This window comes from Linepithema humile, chromosome 4, assembly GCF_040581485.1.
Source record: "Linepithema humile isolate Giens D197 chromosome 4, Lhum_UNIL_v1.0, whole genome shotgun sequence".
Classification (NCBI taxonomy): domain Eukaryota; kingdom Metazoa; phylum Arthropoda; class Insecta; order Hymenoptera; family Formicidae; genus Linepithema; species Linepithema humile.
The window spans coordinates 9,745,624-9,768,287 of NC_090131.1; the positions used below are offsets into that span (position 1 = coordinate 9,745,624).

Sequence of the window (22,664 nt, forward strand, 5' to 3'; positions counted from 1 at the left end):
GTATAAAATTTGATATTTTAAGGTTTTTTGGGCTGCTAAATTCGAATCTGATGTCAAAATTGCAAAATTCAAAATGGCGGATCCAATATGGCGACTGTTAATTGTTTAAACTAATAATTTCTAACATATTCGCATAGTACTTGGTATACGAAAGTTTTTTTGAAATGTCGAAATAAAGAATTCTTTTTTATCTCCATCATTAGCTGGTTACATATTTTAACGACCCCCCACATTTTGGTTTACACGATCATAACTTTTGAATGGAAGGTCGTAGTAAACATTTTCAAAAATCATTGTTCTCGTCTTGGAAAGCCCTTTCAAATGAGTCGCTACTCGACCCATTTAATATTTTTCACCCCTATTCTACTCCTCCTCTCCCCCAGGGCGTAAGGGACGATCCACACTCATCCCGAAAAGTACCTTTTTCGAAAACTTTGAACCCGTGTTTCACCATTTTTCGATATTTTAACTTTTGACTCTTACCACTTTTGACACAAACTCTTGGGAAAAGTCTACCACTGAAGTGGTTAAGAATGCTATTTTAAATAAAATGTAATATAATCGTAATATAATATAAATATAAATAAACTAATTTAAAAGAAAAAATAAAATCCAAATAAAATACAATAATATTTAATGCAAGAACTTGGCGCTACTATACTTCAAAATATTTGAAAATCAATGTAGTACAATATTAGACAAGAATATGAATTTTCGACATGTAATTAAAAAAATTTATTGATAAGGGATTTTTGTGAACCTGGAAATTTTATTCTTAATGAAACTTTATATACTTTTTATACTTTGTATGTAAATGGGATAAATACATGATTACTCAATGATTTTATGTGGAGTACTACACAATGATTTTTTTACGAGTAAGCGATCAAAGTCAAAATGATCATTTTTTCTTTAATCCTTGATAACTCGATAAAAAAATCGCACTACAATCAGTGACCATACATTAAAGGCAAAGGATCCCGCTATAAGATGCAATTGACAGAAATTTTCCACGATTTTTTCGAAATTAGATGTAACACAGCAAAGTCACATTAAAACTTTTATTTTGACGGCTTAAGCTTTATTATCGTATTGTTTTGTAAAAAAATAATTAGTCTTTGTAATTAAAATCCGCAAAAGTTATTTTATAAAGAAGAAATTTCAAGCTTTAAAATGCTTTCTTAATAATTAAAATACGATAATTTTTCGTAAAGTTACAATATTTTAAAAATTACCTTTTTTTAATCAATCTCTTAATTATTGCGTGTAATGTATTTTTCTCTTAATTTAGGTTATCATTTCTGTCACAACATGATTTCTTCTACAACAAAATGATTAATATTAAGTTTAACATAGATATACATTTCTTATGAAATTTTATTAACTTTTTTTATTGTATTGAGTTATACATATAATATTTTTTAATGCTTTGTCAGAATAAAACATTGTGGACTTGTATGGCTGTCATGGCAACTGATAACAAAGAATTGCATGCTGCGGAGGAATCTTACGCAGCTATTGCTAGATACGACAAAGTAGATTGCATCAGATACATCAAGGTAATCAATTTATTTACTTTATTGTTCATTTATATTTATTTCTTTACTTTTCCACAGTTCAATGTTTTTAGAAATCATGTCTAAGAGATCAGTAACATAAATACTAGTAAGATACATACTATAGTAAGATAAATACTAGTAACAGATAAGAAGTAAATATCAGTAACATCGATAAATACAGTAACAGATACAGTTCCAATAATTTTGATTTTGATATACAGAGTGTATTAAAATAACCATGACAATGCGAGTAAGCGGATAGAGTGTATCAATAAACCGAATAGAAAAACCCTTTATTGTTTTACAATTTTCGTTTTACAATGTTTTACAATAATTATTAAGAAATTAATAAAAAAAGATTGATAAATGAGTGTCGCTAAGCTGTAAAATACTATCCAGTGCTCGGAATTAGTTGAACTTCTCGATTTATTTTTGTAGTCGATACCTACTTTCCTTTCTTTACTGAGACAGCTGTAATAGTCGAGGGTCAACACCGAGTGTTACAGCGCGTGGTAAGGAGAGGAAAATAGGCGTCGACCATAAAAATCGATCGAGAAGTTCAACTAATTCCGAGCATTGCTCTAGATTAGTGATGCAAGATCGAGCATCTTGCTGCAGGATGTAATATGCAGAATGTAATATTATTACCCAAGATGTACATACTATGCAGAGATTCTTTTTCGTGTGTGTGCGCGCGCATGCGTACGTGCGTAGAGCTCTTTTATGTACGGATCCATACATACACGCGCGCACACATGCACACATAAAGTGATAAATCTGATCGGGCAACTTCCACGTAGTGCATCTTGGGTAAAGGAATTGTCAGTAAATTTTGAAAACTTATAACTTGCATAAATCTAAACTGAAATAAATATTTTATTATTATTTTGAAAAGCTCTTGATTCTAGTTATCAGATTTGTTTTCTACCCATTTTTCAATTTTCTTCTAGCTATTTCCACTACTCTCAATCAATTTTTCTCCTCTTTCTAAATTTTGAACATTATTTTATATGCCTTTTGCTAAATCTTTGCATTTTCTGTTCAACTTCTGCATTTATTTCATATATGATCCACGTTTCTAATTTATCTCCGAACAACAATCTCTTCTTTTCTCCTTATTCCAATATGTGGCCTTTATAACTTCATGCCTTAGCCTAAATTTAGTTTTATATTTCTTTATCTACAAAATTGAGAAAAAAGCTAATAAAGCCCGAACTGGATTTAATTGCTCAAATATTACTTAAATTATTATTCGATAGTGTACAGATGTTATGGCGCAATGGATGTAGCCATCTTCAATGTAAATAAAGTTTACAAATGCATGTCAATAATAAGAACCTCGCACGCTACACGCAAATAAAATTCCATTAAAAGGTTGTCTTCATGTCATAAAGTCTCAAGTTAAAATATAAAAAATTTGTTACGGAGACATTTTGCTTAAAATTCAAAGCGTCTTGATGTTACGTGATTCAATAGTACAAAATATTTTTTATTTTAAAAAAATATTTGATGTCCCGTGAAAATAAAAGAGCGCAAGCGATGTCCAGATAATAAAAAACGCATGGAAGTTCATATGTACAGTAAAAAGACTTTTTTTTTTAAAGCCAAGCCATGGTCACCGATCTCGTGGAATTGCCAATGAGTTAGAAAATTTTGTATAAATAAAAAGCAGAAATTCAGAAGATAAAATAACTAAAAAATGAAACATTAATGAAATAAAAAGGAATTAAATCAGCAATTACCTCAATGCATGAATAATGAAATTTTGAATTAAATCAAGGTGAACAAAGAAGAATTAACCATCCTCTAAAACGTGTGTCTTGTATGATTGTTAGACATTGTGAAGGTAAAAAAAGTAGAAGGAAAGGAATTAAAGGGGGGAAGGAAGGAAGGAAAGGGGTGGATTATTAAGAAGTGGGAAACCTCTCGAGGACAAATAGGAATTTGGAAGAAGTTCCGTGTCACTCTGTTTATTGAGACTATTATTTTGTCTTTTGATGTACAACATTTGTGATATTAACCTTTTGCAATAAGAAACTTCTTTATCCAGAATCTCAACGTGTTCCCAGTCGAATTCATGATTATAATCTAATTCATGACATGATAACGGAAGGAGAATCAGATCCTTTTTTAATATGATGTTCTTTAATTCTCGTTCTGAGCTGCCTTTCTGTCTGGCCAACATATGTGGCCTCACAATCATGGCACGAATTTTTATAAACTACTCCGCTTTATTGCATTGCGGTATGTCTTTGCCAGTTTTTATAAATTTATCTAATTTGTTGTTACAAAAGAAAGCTGTTTTGAAGTTTTTTCCAATTGGTAAGAATTTTTCAGAGGTGCCGCTAAGGAATAATAAAAAATTTTTTAATTTTTTTATTCTTTGGGGAATCATTATTTTTATGTGAATAAAACTTAATTCTATTTCTGATTATTGTAAAGATAAAATTTAGCGGATAGCAATTTTCTAAGGTAATTATATACTATCGCTACCTTACCTCCGATTTTGATCCAATTAGGCTCTTTCGACGCGTTTTTTTTAAAAAAAAAAAACTTTTTCCTCTCGCAAAATTGTCGCTCTCCTTCGCGAGACGAGATATTTAGCGTCAAAGTTGACGACTTTCCAGGTTAAGAAACCTGTCACTTCGACGAATTGCAGCGACATGAGTATGTGCTGCGATCACGCGCGCATGCTCTATGATCACATACGCATGCGTTGTACTAACTTAGAGCTACTGCGCACGAAATTTAAACAAATAAAGTGCACGAATGTACTACGTATATGTGTACTGCATAGAGAACAATGTAGTAGAAAACAACTGCGTAGAAAAAATGTTCGGTTTATTGGAATTTGCTCACCTAACATATTCGAAGGAAAAATTAGTAGATTTTTTAATTCAACACGGTGTTTTAGCATCTACAATTACGTGTAGTAAGTGTGGTAATATTCTAGACATTGATAAGGAAACATTGTCGTATAGATGTAAAAAACGGTATTATATAAAGAATGAATACAAGAAACGTGTCTCTAAACAATGTGATTTTTTTAAAAGTGCCAAAAAAGACACATGGTTCGACAAAAGTAATCTTGACGTGGGTACCGTTTGCAAAATCGTAGCATGTTTTTTGATGTTACGATACCCACGTCAAGATGATACGCAGGATGAAACTGGTGTGACGCCGAAGACGATTGTAGACTGGTTCAATTTTTGCCGAGGTAAATATCTTTTTCTTTAAATATTTCTTAATTAAACATCTGTATACTTTAGATATTACATACTAATATATACAAAATATTAATAATATTTCTAATTTCAGGTCTGTGTGTTCTGGGCTGATAAACATAGTGAAAAGCTTGGTGGCCCAGGACGCACAGTGGAAATCGATGAAGCGAAAATTGGCCGACGGAAGTACAATCGTGGACGGCTCATTAAAGGTCAATGGATCTTTGGAGGATATGAGCGAGATTCTAAGAAGATTTTCATCGTTCCAGTTGAGGATCGAACAGAAGAGACACTCTTGGCATGTATTAAGGAATGGATCATGCCAGGAACTACAATTGTGTCTGATTGTTGGAAGTCCTACAATTGTTTAAACAATAAGGGCTTCCAACATCTAACGGTCAACCATTCTTATAACTTTGTTGATCCTCAAAGTGGTAAGTGTTTAAAATTAATACATATTTGATTTTTTAAATAAAATTTCACTATTATTGTTTTATATTTGTTAAATTTACAGGCGCGCACACACAACACATCGAACGTGTTTGGAGAGAAGTTCGGGGAAATATTCCAAGATATGGAAGAAGATCCAACCATTTTATTGGATATTTAACCGAATTTCTCTTCAAACGTGCGTACAGCCGTCTGAAACGAATTGAAATCTTCTTCGACATCATCGCTGAAATATATCCTCCAACACCGACTCCTGACCAACCAGAAACATCCTGCAACGAACCTGGCACGAGCGCTGTGTAAAGACATGTTTTTTGTGTGCATTCTTTATATAATACCGTTTTTTATATCTATACGACAATGTTTCCTTATCAATGTTTAGAATACTACCACACTCACTACACGTAATTATGGATGCTAAAACACCGTGTTGAATTGAAAAATTTACTAATTTTTCCTTCGAATATGTTAATCTTGTACAATATACATTATATATATATATATATATATATATATATATATATATATATATTATTTTTTACATAAAATATATTTTTACATATATTTAAAAAAAAAATTGTTTTTTAATTTCAAGTCGCAAACCCATGTTAAGTAGTATAATTATGAACCTTGCTTTGCGTAGACACAGGGTATTCCGCCCCCCCTCCGGGGGGGCGGACCCCCTGTGTAAAATAAAAATAAAAAAACTTTCGTGCGTATTCCAGAGCGGCATAGATTGCTTGATCTATCAAACTAGCTTTAGCATTATATATTTTTGTACAATCTAAAGCTACTTTAATGCTAAAACTAGTTTAGATTGCACAAAAATATATAATGTTAAAGCTAGTTTGATAGATCAAGCAATCTATGCCGCTCTGGAATACGCACGAAAGTTTTTTTATTTTTATTTTACACAGGGGGTCCGCCCCCCCGGAGGGGGGGCGGAATACCCTGTGTCTACGCAAAGCAAGGTTCATAATTATACTATTTAACGTAGGTTTGCGACTTACAATTAATGATTATCGAAAATATATTTTGTATTTCGTGCACAATTCTATTAGTACGCATGCGCGCGTGATCGCAGCACATACTCATGTCGCTGCAATTCGTCGAAGTGACAGGTTTCTTAACCTGGAAAGTCGTCAACTTTGACGCTAAATATCTCGTCTCGCGGAGGAGAGCGACAATTTTGCGAGAGGAAAAAGTTTTTAAAAAAAAAAAACGCGTCGAAAAAGCCTAATTGGATCAAAATCGGAGGTAAGACAGCGATAGTATATAATTACCATTTTCTAATAATATAGAAATAGTCCTTCTCTATGTTTTTATGGTGGAATTTAGGATGAGAAAGGCAGAAAACTTTGTCGATTAAGCTTACTCTCTAAATTTCTTAGAGTGAAATCTAACTCCAAACGAGTGGATATTCACTCCAAGCGATAGTGAAAATACTGCCACTCATAAAGAGTAAAAATTTACTTTTCACAAAAGTGATTGTTTCACTCTAACGTAGAGTAAAGTATCACTCTACGTTAGAGTAATGTATTACTCGTTCCGGCGTTAATAATTTACTCGATCAAAGAGTGAAATCTTCATTCTTTCGCCAAGCGAATTTTTCACTCAATCGTTACGAGTGAACAAAAGCAACTCTTAATAAGTCTTAATTCTAAGCAATGTATATAAATAAGAAATAAATAAAATAATATTTATTAACTATAATTGACAAAGTAATATATGTTATAAACACATTATTAAGAGGATGCTAAAGTGACGGGCGAACTCCGACGCGAAAGCGCCATCATTTCGATGATACTAAAAATGAAATGACATTATCGGCGTAGCCTACGCCGCATAGGTCCGCCGCATTTGTTTGTAGTGGTAACTCACTACACTGACGTGTGGTCTATGTACGTGTGTCATCGGAAATTTTGCTTGTGCTTGTTTCCTTGACTGAAATTTCGTCGCAAGGCTGCAATATAATGTCCGAGAAGACATAGGCGTATACAAGGTCAAATAAATATAAACTAAATATGACAAAATACTAAATAAAAATATACATATAATACTATATACCAATCACTGAAGAAAAATGTCATACTTTTCTTATTTTTATCCTTGTGTAGTAAATACAAAATAACTAATTAATCAATTAATTAATATATACATATACACATATATTGAATAAATAGTTATCTTTATTTTGTATTTTATATGATAATGACTGAAATAATGAGAGTATATATCATTTCAGTTATATAAAATACAATATTAAAAAAACTATATTTAATATATATATATGTATGTATTGAATAATTAACTTATTTATTTATTTTGTATTAATTACATAAGAATAAAAATAGGGAAAGCATATAACATTTTTTTCCAATTAGATATATAGTATTATACATACATTTTTCAAATAAAATATTTTATCATATCTAATTTATATCTATTAGACACCTTGTATAAGTCTATTTCGTCTCGTATGTACATCATACAGCCATACGATAGAATTTCAATAGCGAGAAAAAAAATGAAATAACCTTATAAATTATCCGATAAAACAAAAACAGATCACACGTGTAGTAAATTACTAACTAAAAAAAATACGTATTTCTTAAAATCTGCCAGTTCACGAATAAATCGTCTTTAGCTCTTTTTTTTCTAAACTGTCAGCTGACGTTGGATCGCCTCTGACAATATTTATTAAAAATTGTTAGCTGACGTTAGATCGCCTCTGACAATATTTCTTAAAAATTGTTAGCTGACGTTAGATTGCCTCTGACAATATTTCTTAAAATCTGTCAGTTCACGAATAAATCGTTTTTAGCTTCCTTTTTTCTAAACTGTCAGCTGACGTTGGATCGCCTCTGACAATATTTCTTAAAATTTGCCAGTTCGCGAATAAATCGTCTTTAGCTCTCTTTCTTCTAAACTGTCAGCTGACGTTGGATCGCCTCTGACAATATTTCTTAAAATCTGCCAGTTCACGAATAAATCGTCTTTAGCTCTCTTTTTTCTAAACTGTCAGCTGACGTTGGATCGCCTCTGACAATATTTATTAAAAATTGTTAGCTGACGTTAGATCGTCTCTGGCTTTTGTAATTCTAAATTGCCAGTTCATTATAAAACCGCCTCTGGCTTGAAGAGAAGAATAAGAATTCTTTAATGCCAATCCACGAGAAAACCGCCTCTGGCTTGTCTTATTTTATATTGCCAGTCCACGAGAAAACTGCCTCTGGCTTGTCTTATTCTGTATTGCCAGTCCACGAGAAAACCGCCTCTGGCTTGAAGAGAAGAATAAGAATTCTCTAATGCCAGTCCACGAGAAAACCGCCTCTGGCTTGTCTTATTCTTTATTATAAGATATTTTTATTACGTCATATGCTTTATATATATAATGTATATGTGTTAAATGACATATGTCATACGTCATATAACTAATATAAAATATAAGTTATATGACATATATATTTATTATAACAATATACAAAATGATATTAACTTTTTACATAGATACTTTAATGTGAATATGTATAATATGGAGCACATAATATATACACATGAAGCACATGAATAAAAGTATTTTACAGAAATTAGAATATGAATGCATGTAACTAAATAATATAAATGTTTGCAAAAATGTTGCAAAATTTATGTATAATACATACACTTTTTTATCTTTCAGAGTGCTTTTAACCCATTTTTTTCAGCCGGGTTTTGTAGCACATAACACAACACACACACACACACACACACAACTAACACACACATAACTAACCTAAAAGATTCTGTATATGACAGATAGCACTGAGAATTGTATAGCGCCGCTATCCCAAAATCCCGGAACTAATCTACAGCTCTTTTTTACCTTATTCTTCTATATTGCACGCATGCTTTGCATAAATCTGGAAAAGTATGGCATTTTGAAAATAAGTCTCTAAGCTCTATTTTTTTGGTTTTCCATTATTGTTTCATACGTTCTTCTTCGGCACAAACCCTTATTTTGCAGATTGAAGCAGTATAATTTTGATATAAAAAATTTAATTCTTTGAGGTGACATTGTCGGTAAATTTTCAAAAAATTTTTTTTATTTTTTGATTTAAATTTTACTAACTGCCGAAAGATTAGCATGTGTACTTTATTTACACCAAAGGATTTGTAATTCTATCAAAGCAATAAAAAATGCCATGTTTTCCAGAAAATTGAAAATGCCGGTCGATAAAGTAGGACTTAAGCATCATCTTAAGACGTTACTTTTATGTTATTTATTATTTCTTTATTACCATCAGATAATCTGTAAAAATAATTAATTTATTATTTCTCAGATAAAATATCTCCCTCATCTAGAAGCTTGCAAAAGTTTGTTATATTTTTTATAAATTTTACCTAAAAATTAAAGTGAATAATTTTACAAATACGGAATTAAAAGAAAACCTAAAGTGACACAAAAAGTGTGATAAAAATAACAGATACTTTAATTGAACGACATATACACTTTTATTACTATTAACAAATAAACTAAAATAAAAAGTACGACCAACTTTTGAAAAAACTTTTTTTTGATCCACGCCCTCAATTATATTTTGACTTTTTGTGTGGACGAGGTACATATTTATTAAATAATTTTACTAATAATTTTAATTATAATAAATATGTAGTTCGTCCACACAAAAAGTCAGAATATAATTTATTATTAATGTTTATAAATATACACAATTATATTACTGCTATAACATTACCAAACTATAATTTTAATTTTATTGCAAATCTTACCTTTCAAAATATTGACGGCGTCTTCCGAAATTCCACTGCTTAATAAAAATTTATTTAAGGTTTCAGTACTGTTTAACGTCTTCTAACGAAAGAAAAAAATTTAATATTATTTCAACAGACTTAACTCCCACATAGCAAAATTTCATCCTACGGATGTCCGTGAGATGTAATGTAAAGGATTTTCAGATATCCCTGGGATGTCTGTACAAAGCCGTAGAATATCCGTAGGGCATCCGTGGGATATCCGAATTTCCGCTTTTCAGATATCCGTAGGACATCCAAAAATAAATCCCTGGGATATCCCTGGGATATCCTACATATGATTAAATTAGATCCCAACAATGTCCCCTGGATATTTTTTTTTATCCAGATAAAATCCAAATAAAATTATTGAATATAGGATGGTGTTAATAATCCGATCTTATATTCGAAATCATTTTAAAACCTCATTCAATCAACAAAATGGTTGCGCAACATTATTTCATTAGTTGAATGAAATCATAAGACGATTCTAAATATAAAATTGGACTATAAATACCACCCAGAAAAATATCTATTTTAAATGTTTATTTAAAATGCCTTTAAAAAATATATTTTTTTAAAAGATTTAAACAGAAATTGTTTAGTTTTAAGTTAAGGAAGCAATAAAACAGTAATCTTAATAAGTAACGTCACTCTCTTTCTCTCTCGAAAAGTTTCATATTAATTATTATTTATATTTTAAAAATTTACGACAATCTCGCTTTAATGACACCACTATCAAGATATTGTTTTATTACTATTTTTTATTACTCCTTTAAAACTAAAGAATTTTTGAAACATTTTTTCAAAATACATATTTTTTTCAATATAAAATGTCTATATAAAATATTTTATATAGACATTTGACATGTAAGTATCTTTATGAGCATAAAGGAAAGATTATTAGCAAAATTTCTAAAAATAAAAGCTTCTAATATATTATATTATTTTAAGAATAGACACATTTCAAAAAAGGTAAAGTACGTATAAGTAATATAAATAATAGTACATTTGAAGCACATTTTATTATAAAATATGTAATTTTTTTTAAATTTTTTATTTACTATATAATGTAAAAATAGTCACAATAAAAATAAAATTTGTATATATAAAAACGAAAACTAAAGATACGTCTTGTACATTTCAAAATTGCACTAGTCACAGTGTTAGATATAAATTAATAAACTTGATATTACTAAATATTATAACTTAATATGAATAATATTACATACATAATATTTTATACATAAAATTGCTAATATTATGTATAATTTATACACATGAACAAAATATAAAAAAAAGTATTAAATATTTTATTGTGCAGCATTCAGTTTTTTTATTTTTTTAATTGCATGACGAAGTCATGATTTAATTGGTTCCGAAATTTCGTGCTCAGTAGCTTGCGGGTATTTTAATTGAACTGTACCTACAAATACGTATAAACATTTATATAATATAAATATAAACATATACCTCTCAATATATTTTTAATTTTTTTAAACCAAATGTTTAATGAATTAGATGGAAAGTTAATCTAATTTTTATAATTTAATAACTAAATCTAATGTATGTATTATATGTATATGCATTATGTATAGATTTATTAGTGTAAATATCTATGTGTTTAAGTGTTTGTTTATGTATTTGTATGTGTGGGTGTATATATATATATATATATATATATATATACATAGTATATATTCACTAAACTTACATTCACTAAATTTATTAACAAAACAAACATTCATATTTCCTACATATACATAATTCTTGTCATTTTTCAAAGAACTAGTTATTCTTAAAGATGCATGTATTATGTTACCTTGTTTATGCCATAAGTTAAGAATATTATGTTACCTTGTTTACGCAATAATTAATGATGACTTAAATATCTAGTATCTATCTCTTAGTATCTATAGTCTTTTTTTTACTGTAAATAAGCAAACTCTTCCTGCAATATAATTTAAAACAATAATATTGAATCCTATTTTCACTATACTATACATATACATAATATTACATACGTAAAACTAACTTATTTGTAAAAATTATATACATATATATATATATATATATATATATATATATATATATATATAATTGTGCTATAAATATATATATAGCACAAAAATTAATATAAAATATATAAATAAAAATTGTAGTAGCGGTGTTCTACTAACCAACATCTCTCAAACATAACCTTATTTATGATATATATAGAAAGATGACCTGCATATGATATAATAATTTTAGATTTTAATAATTATCTGTCAATTTAATAGTTCCTGACGCCTTATATTATCGCTTATGCGCCTTTTTCCGTTTTTTAAGGGAGAATCATAGCACAAAACTCACACTTCACTGTCTGCGTTAATCTCAATGTTCACCGATCTACGACACTAGAATTTGATTCGAGTTGTCGATTCGAGAAAGGTTAGGTAATCAAAAAGCGGTAATCTTATACAGTGATGGGAGAAAGTTCCGTAACGGTCAAATATCTTGGAAATTAATGATTATGGAAGAAAATGCTTAATACAAAAGTTTTAATATATTAAGTGGTCTATTATATGGTTATATTGAAATGACCTTCATGTGACCTTGAAGGACACCGCAAAGGTCAACTTTGAAATCTTAAATGGAAACTCCTATTTTCTATTACATATTCTTAAAGCTGGTGTCAAGACGTTTCCGAAACACTATAATGAAGTTATTTTTTATTAAATACTTTTCGAGTTATGAGGCTTGAAAGTTACAGCATTTTGACATAAAATACAAAATATCTTGTAAAACATTCAATTTTCAGGAATCTTACCTTAATACTTTTATGCATAAAATAATGAGACGAATCAATTGATATAAAGAAAACACATTGTTGCTTTTAAAAAAAAATATGCAGCTGCATGTTGCAAATTACATATTTTTTCTTCTGAAAGATTTCTAAAAATTGAATGTTTTACAAGATATTTTGTATTTTATGTCAAAATGCTGTAACTTTCAAGCCTCATAACTCGAAAAGTACTTAATAAAAAATAATTTTATTATATTGTTTCGGAAACGTCTTAACACCAGCTTTAAGAATATGTAATAGAGATTATGTAATAGAGAAATATCAGATTCTATTTAAGATTTCAAAGTTGACCTTCGCGGTGTCTTTCAAGGTCACATGAAGGTCATTTCAATATAACCATATAATAGACCATTTGATATACTAAAACTTTTGTATTGAACATTTTCTTCCATAATCATTATTTTCCAAGATATTTGACCATTACGGAACTTTCTTCCATCACTGTATATACTGGCTTCTCGAACCAAGAACTCGATGACCAAGTTCTAGTATCGTCATATAATAGAAATAAATATTTTCTCTATATATACTTGTACTTTGCTCTTAACAAATGGACGGATTAAAATTATATTTGTATGTTATATGTGTGTTTACGCATGCACACAAAATTAAATTTGTTCTCTGTTCAAATTAAGCAAAAAAATGTCTTACTAAAAAATATTTATGTTAGAAATCTTTTGCTAAATTTAAAGAAACAGCAATTTTAATGTACGTATATTTTTTGTGCTAGAAATATCTTTAGGAAATCCTACGAATAACTATTTATTATCGATCTGTATCATTCGAATCATTTTGATCAAAATGGGATGTCCTGCGGAGATCGTACATAAGATATCCACAGGACATGCTACACGGGATATCCTTAGGTAATCCTACGGATAACGTTTTGTTCTGGATCAAACTGGGACTATTTCGATCAAATTGGGATGTCCTGGGGAGATCTTTGCTATGTGGGCTATAACCGAGATTTTGCAGCACATGGTACACACTTGCCGATTTAATAAACTGCAAGTCATTATATAAGTTACTTCTCATTGTACTACTTGTTTATCAATATGCAAACCGAATTTATGACGAAGCTACGTAGCACGGCGAACCACATGCTGTGAGATCTCGATTTACTGTTTCTGTAACCTAACCTAGAAAAACAATTTAACCTAAACACCATTCTTTACATAATATATTAAATCAGTAAATAAACTACACATAAATTCTTATAAGTACTTACCTCTGGAAGAAACGTTGACATTTTTATATGTCTATCTACGTGTATTCTTTATAGATATTCTTATTTATATCCACGATGTCTTGCACCAAATACGTGTAACAATGAGACGAGAACAAGAGATAATGAGACGCAATGATCATTCACTCTTCATGTGAATGAAATATTCACTCCACATAGAGTGAAAATATTCACTCTACAAAATAAAGTACACATGATCACTTTACTTTGCAAAGTGAAAAATTCACTCTACAACAAAAAGAGAGAGAATTAACTCCGTATGAATGAAAAGTCACTCTAATTCGAGTGACACGACTAGTCACTCAATTTTTCGAGTGCGTTTTCACTCCAAGAAATTTAGAGAGTAAAATGATACCCTTTTTGTAAATGAGAGGGTAGTGGAAGTGAAATTTGAGATATCTCTTTGAAAAGATCGGTTTGTAGTATAAATCAAAGATGAACCTATTGTTTTCAATAATAACGGAAATTTAAGAAGATTAGTAAAAATGATATGATTATCTGTACTTATTTTTAATGTGAATTGTATGCGTTTATGCTCACTGATTTTAACTCACTGATTGTGAGTTAAAAACTATAAATATTTTCTTTAACTCATCTTAGGTGCGGTCAATAAAATGTCATCGATATATCTGTAGTAAAAGGATAATTCACAAAAAAGTCGACCAATGTCTTCATCTTCCAAATCTTGCATTACAATATCCGCTAGTATGGGGGATAACGGAAAGCCTATCAATGTGCCGATAACTTGTTTGTAAATGACTTTGTCAAAAGTAAAAAACGTCGAGTTTAAAATCAGGTTAACTCCAATTAAAAATACATCAAGAGGTGTAGATAAGATTTTCTAACTCGTTGATAATTCCACAAGATCGGTGACCATGGCTTGGTTTTCAAAAAAGGAGCCCTTTTACTGTACATACGAACATGCGTTCCATGCGTTTTCATTATCTAAACATCGCTTCCGCTCTTTAAACAATAGTGGTATAATCATGGGACAACAACTGATTTTTTCAAATAACAAATATTTTGGACTACTGGATTATATAACATCAAGACGTTTTGAATTTCGAATAAGATGTCTCCGTAACAGACTTTTTATATTTTAACTTGAGACTTTACGACATGAAGACAACCTTTTAATGGAATTTTATTTGCGTATAGCGTGCGAGGTTCTTATTATTGATATGTATTTGTAAACTTTATGTACACTGAAGATGGCCACATCCATTACGCCGAAACGTCTGTACACTATCGAATAATATAAGTAATATTTGAATAATTAAACCCAGCTCGGGCTTTATTAGCTTTTTCCTTAATTTTATAATGTTATTGATTATAAATAAGCCCCTTTGTATTGGTGTTTTTGAGTAGTATTTCTTTATCTATATCTCCTAACTTTTTTTTTTTAAATACTTCTCTTTCTTTTTACTAATCAATTTTTTATGTATAATAATATAACTATTGCTTTAAATTTATAACTGTTTATTATCATGTCAGATTCAAACGAAAAGTAAATAATTATTATTATTAAATAATTATTATTATTCATTAAACTTATTTAAAATTTTATTATCATTTTTAATATATTTTTTATTTGCAAGTATTAATTTGAACCAAATATAATGTAGCAATTTTTATGCTTTAATTTTTTAAACTTTTATGTTTTGATTTTTTAATTTTTTCTGATACATATGTACTATATGTACTATAGCCTATGAAAAACTGAAAAGATTCCGCACACTCTTTATGAAAATTGTCTCCGATGGATTTCGTTCAAACTTTAAGATTTTGTAATTTACGCTGAGTGACGCTGAGCAAAAGTTTCAATGGGTACAACACTCTAGTTATAGTTTAGCTTGCTGAGAGCGTCAAAAGTTGATGACTTTTAGAACTTTTTTTGCGAAAATTATCATATTTGCAACTCTCTGCGAGTTTTAACAAGTGAAACACCTCAAAACTCATCACATCATAGTGGTATCTGCAATTTGAGTCTTATCCAGACTCTCCTAGGGAGAACAACAGGTCTAAGAAACGTCTAATAGACATCTAATAGACGTCTATAGACGTTTATAGACGAAATTACTAGCGTCTATTAGCCGTCTATTAGACCTGTTGTTCTCCCTGGGTCTCCCAACCATCCGTCTATAGAATCCAAATAATCGCCTAATCATTAATGATTACAGTTCTATCAGCTAGTTGGTTGAAGTTAGGCACGTTTTTGGAGCGATTTTTTAAAATAATTTGTGCCATTTCTTCTTTTGCACAAAGAAATTATTAAGTGCCACAAAAAAAAATATAAAATAGACCAATTCAATACATCCTGCGGAAGACATCCTTATATTCAAAAAAACTTCCTTTTAGATCTTTTTTGGTGTAACAAGATACAATTTTTTAAGTGATCTGGAGGACGTTTTTTGAGTATAAGGTGCGACGTGAATTAGCCTTGGAATCACGCCAGATCCGAGGGAGCACGCCCAATGGAAATCGGTAACCCGCGGTACTCCACATAGTTCGGGAGTTAAGTAACTTGCGCGGTATCGGTAATAAATGCACGATTCGATAACTCGCGGTATCGGCAATAAATGCTCGATTCGGTACCCCGGGCGGTAACAGCGGTAACTCAAAAAGTCGGCGCATCTGAAAATGAGCGCCAGGTGCGTGTAATCGCACTGCGGTAACGGTAACTTCAATAATTTTCTTAATATGTCCGGCCACGCCTTGCTCAGTATATGGCAGAGGGGCGCAGTTCTTTTATTTTTTCTTGAGAATCCGGAGTGAGAGGCGAACACAAGGATAACTCAGTAATATTTAACAAGTGGATATTTAACAAGAATATATTTTAACAATTAGTGTGAACAAGGGTAAAGTTGAGTAGATCGTATTGCGATGATAGAATTATAGTTCGGCATGAACCGATATGACGGTAACGGTTTAATAAAGGCGGTAGCGGGACAAGTTGCCCGCAAAATCAATAACATAAATTAAATTCGGTAACAGCATGGAAATTCGAAAACGCGATCACGAAAAATGACAATTGACCCGACAATACTTCGCAACATCGACATCCGTTAGAGTGACGAAACGAACGAGACCGGTGAAGGCCAAACAAACCTACTTTGAAACGGACGGTTATCTAACTACGAGAAAGGCTATGTCACGGAGCGGTAATTTTCACGGATATCTTCGTTTCTTGCAGAGATGCTATAACGACGGTAACTGCACCCACATAGCAAAATTTCATCCTACGGATGTCCGTGGGATGTAATGTAAAGGATTTTCAGATATCCCTGGGATATCTGTACAAAGCCGTAGGATATCCGTAGGGCATCCGTGGGATATCCGAATGTCCGCTTTTCAGATATCCGTAGGACATCCAAAAATAAATCCCTGGAATATTCCTGAGATATCCTACATATGATTAAATTAGATCCCAACAATGTTTCCTGGATGTCTTTTTTTATCCAGATAAAATGCAGATAAAATCATTGAATATAGAATGGTGTTCATAATCCGATCTTATATTCGAAATTATTTTAAAACCTCATTCAATCAACAAAATGGTTGCGCAACATTATTTCATTAGTTGAATGAAATCATAAGACGATTCTAAATATAAAATCGGACTATAAATACCACCCAGAAAAATATCTATTTTAAATGTTTATTTAAAATGCCTTTAAAAAATATATTTTTTTTAAAGATTTAAACAGAAATTGTTTAGTTTTAAGTTAAGGAAGCAATAAAACAGTAATCTTAATAAGTAACGTCTCTCTCTTTCTCTCTCAAAAAGTTTTATATTAATTATTATTTATATTTTAAAAAATTACGACAATCTTGCTTTAATGACACCACTATCAACATATTGTTTCATTACTACTTTTTATTACTCTTTTAAAACTAAACAATTTTTGAAACATTTTTTCAAAATACATATTTTTTTCAAATATTTTATATAGATATTTGACATGTAAGTATCTTTATGAGCATAAGGAAAGATTATTAGCAAAATTTCTAAAAATAAAAGCTTCTATTATATTACATTATTTTAAGAAATAGACACATTTAAAAAAAGGTAAAGTACGTATAAGTAATATAAATAATAGTACATTTAAAGTATATTTTATTATAAAATATGTAATTTTTTAAAAATTTTTTATTTACTAAATAATGTAAAAATAGTCACAATAAAAATAAAATTTGTATATATAAAAACGAAAACTAAAGATACGTCTTGTACATTTCAAAATTGCACTAGTCACAGTGTTAGATATAAATTAATAAACTTAATATTACTAAATATTATAACTTAATATGAATAATATTACATACATATACATACATATACAATATTATATACATAATATTTTATACATAAAATTGCTAATATTATGTATAAATTATACACATGAACAAAATATAAAAAAAAGTATTGAATATTTTATTGTGCAGCATTCAGTTTTTTTATTTTTTTCAGTTGCATGACAAAATCATGATTTAATTGGTTCCGAAATTTTGTGTTCGGTAGCTTGCGGGTATTTTAATTGAACTGCACCTACAAATACGTATAAACATTTATACAGGATGTCTTATTTTAAATTACGCACCTGAATATCTCGTCAGGGGAGACACCAATCCGAAAATAACCCTTACAAAAGTTGTTGGGTTCGGAGAGGGACATCTGATGATGACATTGGTTTAACCTAAGGTGGACATGCCAAGGTCATATGGAGGTCAACTTTGTTTTTTTAAATGGGACACCCTATTTTTGATTCCAAAATCTAATAGCTGGTGTCAAGAGCTTTTCAAAACACTATAATAAAGTTATTTTTTATTAAGTACTTTTCGAGTTATGAGACTTGAAAATTCCAGCATTTTGACATAAAATACAAAATATCTTGTAAAACATTCAATTTTCGGGAATCTTACCTTAATACTTTTATGCACAAAATAATGAGACGAATCATTTGGTATAAAGAAAACACATAGTTGCTTTCAAGACAAAATATGTAATTTGCAACATGCAACTGCATACTATTTTTTTAAACCAATGTGTTTTCTTTGTACCAATTCATTTGTCTCATTATTTTGTGCAAAAAGTATTAAGGTAACATTCTCAAAAACTGAATGTTTTACAAGATATTTTATATTTTATGTCAAAATACTGTAATTTACAAGCTTCATAACTCGAAAAGTACTTAATGAAAAATAACTTCATTATAGTGTTTTGAAAAGCTCTTGACACCAGCTATTAGATTTTGGAATCAAAAATAGGATGTCCCATTAAAAAAAACAAAGTTGATCTCCATATGACCTTGGCATGTACACCCTAGGTTAAACCAATGTCATCATCGGATGTCCCCCTCCGAACCCAACAACTTTTGTAAGGATTATTTTCGAATTGGTGGCTCCCCTGACGAGATATTCAGGTGCGTAATTTAAAATGGGACATCCTGTATAACATAAATATAAACATATACCTCTCAATATATTTTTAATTTTTTAAAACCAGATGTTTAATGAATTAAATGGAAAGTTAATCTAATTTTTATAATTTAATAACTAAATCTAATGTATGTATTATATGTATATGCATTATGTATAGGTTTATTAGTGTAAATATCTATGTGTTTAAGTGTGTGTTTATGTGTTTGTATGTGTGGGTATATATATATATATATATATATATATATATATATACGTAATATATATTCAATTGTTCATAAGTTATACATTCATTAAATTTATTAACAAAACAAATATTTATATTTCCTACATATACATCATTCTTGTCATTTTTCAAAGTACTAGTTATTCTTAAAGATGCATGTATTATGTTACCTTGTTTATGCCATAAGTTAAGAATATTATGTTACCTTGTTTACGCAATAATTAATGATGACTTAAATATTAGTATCTATAGTCTTTTTTTTATACTGTAAATAAGCAAACTCCTCCTGTAATATAATTTAAAACAATAATGTTGAATCCTATTTTTACTATACTATACATATACGTAGTATTACATACGTAAAACTAATTTATTTGTAGAAATTATATATATATATATATATATATATATAATTGTGCTATAAATATATATATAGCACAAAAATTAATATAAAATATATAAATAAAAATTGTAGTAGTGGTGTTCTACTAGCCAACATCTCTCAAACATAACCTTATTTATGATATAAATAGAAAGATGACCTGCATATGATATAATAATTTTAGATTTTAATAATTATCTGTCAATTTAATAGTTTCTGACGCCTTATATTATCGCTTATGCGCCTTTTTCCGTTTTTTAAGGGAGAATCACAGCACAAAACTCACACTTCACTGCCTGCGTTAATCTCAATGTTCACCGATCTACGACACTAGAATTCAATTCGAGTTGTCGATTCGAGAAAGGTTAGGTAATCAAAAAGCGGTAATCTTATACAGTGATGGGAGAAAGTTCCGTAACGGTCAAATATCTTGGAAAATAATGATTATGGAAGAAAATGTTTAATACAAAAGTTTTAATATATTAAGTGGTTTATTATATGGTTATATTGAAATGACCTTCATGTGACCTTGAAGGACACCGCGAAGGTCAACTTTGAAATCTTAAACGGAAACTCTTATTTTCTATTACATATTCTTAAAGCTGGTGTCAAGACGTTTCCGAAACACTATAATGAAGTTATTTTTCATTAAGTACTTTTCGAGTTATGAGGCTTGAAAGTTACAGCATTTTGACATAAAATACAAAATATCTTGTAAAACATTCAATTTTCGGGAATTTTACCTTAATACTTTTATGCATAAAATAATGAAACAAATCAATTGATATAAAGAAAACACATTGTTGCTTTTAAGAAAAAATATATAATTTGCAACATGCAGCTGCATATTTTTTTTTTAAAGCAACTATGTGTTTTCTTTATATCAATTGATTTGTTTCATTATTTTATGCATAAAAGTATTAAGGTAAGATTCCCGAAAATTGAATGTTTTACAAGATATTTTGTATTTTATGTCAAAATGCTGTAACTTTCAAGCCTTATAACTCGAAAAGTACCTAATGAAAAATAACTTCATTATATTGTTTCGGAAACGTCTTGACACCAGCTTTAAGAATATGTAATAGAAAATAGAAGTTTCCATTTAAGATTTCAAAGTTGACCTTCGCGGTGTCTTTCAAGGTTACATGAAGGTCATTTCAATATAACCATATAATAGACCATTTGATATACTAAAACTTTTGTATTGAACATTTTCTTCCATAATCATTATTTTCCAAGATATTTGACTGTTACGGAACTTTCTTCCATCACTGTATATACTGACTTCTCGAACCAAGAACTCGATGACCAAGTTCTAGTATCGTCATATAATAGAAATAAATATTTTCTCTATATATACTTGTACTTTGATCTTAACAAATGAACGGATTAAAATTATATTTGTATGTTATATGTGTGTCTACGCTTGCACACAAAATTAAATTTGTTCTCTGTTCAAATTAAGCAAAAAAAATGTCTTACTAAAAAATATTTATGTAAGAAATCTTTTGCTAAATTTGAAGAAACAGCAATTTTAATGTACGTACATTTTTTGTGCTAGAAATATCTTGAGAAAATCCTACGAATAACTATTTATTATCGATCTGTATCGTTCGGATCATTTTGATCAAAATGGGATGTCCTGCGGAGATCGTACATAAGATATCCACAGAACATGCTACACGGGATATCCTCAGGTAATCCTACGGATAACGTTTTGCTCTGGATCAAACTGGAACCATTTCGATCAAATTGGGATGTCCTGGGGAGATCTTTGCTATGTGGGCAGTCTCGCGGAGAACGTTTCCGCGCAAAATCCGTCCGTTGACATTAAACAATCGTAATTTCGTTACAACGAAAGACTTTACGGTACCCGTGATGTGGGACGGTACTCAATAGCGAGACGATACTCTCAACAAAGACATAGCGTGAAAAACGATAGCCAAAGACGGTACAAAAAGACGGCATCGAAAGCGTTAACGAAAAGATGGTATCGGAAAGACGGTATCAAAAAGACGGTAACGGAAGACGGTAACGAACAACGAGAGACTGTCGGTGATTAGCTCGCGAGAGAGAGGCTTCGACACGATATCCGGAGCTGGATACGTGGTATTTGGTAACTGAGCGCGCCAAAAATGCGCTCACGGTAACTAATGCGCGGATGTTAGTCGTGTGTGAGACACTACAAAAAGACGGCCGGGCTACTGCCCTTGTGACGGCGCTCAAAAGCGTCACGTCACAAAGGGTGTCTTCCGCAGGATGTATAGATCTATTTTATATTTTTTGTAGCACTTAATAGTTTTTCTGTGCAAAAGGAAAAATGAGACAAGATCACTCCAGCAACGTTCCAAACTTCAACTAGCTAGCTAATAGAACTGTGATCATTAATAATTAAGTAATTATTTGGATTCTATGAATGGGTGATTGGAAGAGTCTGGGTGACACTCGAATTGCAGACACTTCCACGTTGATGAGTATTGAGATGGTTCATTTGTCAAA

At 30.2% G+C, this 22,664-nt stretch overlaps 2 protein-coding genes across 10 annotated transcripts in view; both read left to right on the top strand.

Annotated features, from left to right (window-relative positions):
- The window catches only part of Oseg5 (intraflagellar transport protein Oseg5), a 323,588-nt gene that overhangs the window by 213,910 nt on the left and 87,014 nt on the right, over positions 1–22,664 (top strand). For 6 of the 9 annotated variants that reach the window (XR_010889950.1, XR_010889949.1, XM_067354037.1 and 3 more), the window contains one exon: positions 1,437–1,559. The exons of 1 other annotated variant lie outside the window; for it this stretch is intronic. Coding sequence is in view for 6 of the 8 variants with exons in the window: in XM_067354037.1 (XP_067210138.1) it covers positions 1,437–1,559 (123 nt within the window). In the remaining 2 variants the exon portion in view is untranslated. Of the gene's footprint in view, positions 1–1,436; positions 1,560–1,616; positions 2,060–22,664 lie in introns of those variants that run through there. 2 more of the 9 variants (XM_067354039.1, XM_067354040.1) reach the window with 2 other exon arrangements.
- On the top strand, positions 3,443–5,704 carry LOC136999636 (uncharacterized). The gene is made up of 4 exons (XM_067354054.1): positions 3,443–4,491; positions 4,613–4,776; positions 4,876–5,217; positions 5,298–5,704. Exons 1-4 carry the CDS (start codon positions 4,223–4,225, stop codon positions 5,534–5,536), a joined length of 1,014 nt encoding a protein of 337 aa, XP_067210155.1. The 5' UTR covers positions 3,443–4,222; the 3' UTR covers positions 5,537–5,704.

Bases quoted from the DNA above. Each gene is read 5' to 3' on its own strand.
- LOC136999636 (XM_067354054.1), top strand. From the start codon at position 4,223: ATGAGTATGTGCTGCGATCACGCGCGCATGCTCTATGATCACATACGC. The intron at 4,492-4,612 runs GTAAGTGTGGTA...TTTTTTTAAAAG, and splicing joins AGCATCTACAATTACGTGTA to TGCCAAAAAAGACACATGGT. The intron at 5,218-5,297 runs GTAAGTGTTTAA...TTAAATTTACAG, and splicing joins CTTTGTTGATCCTCAAAGTG to GCGCGCACACACAACACATC.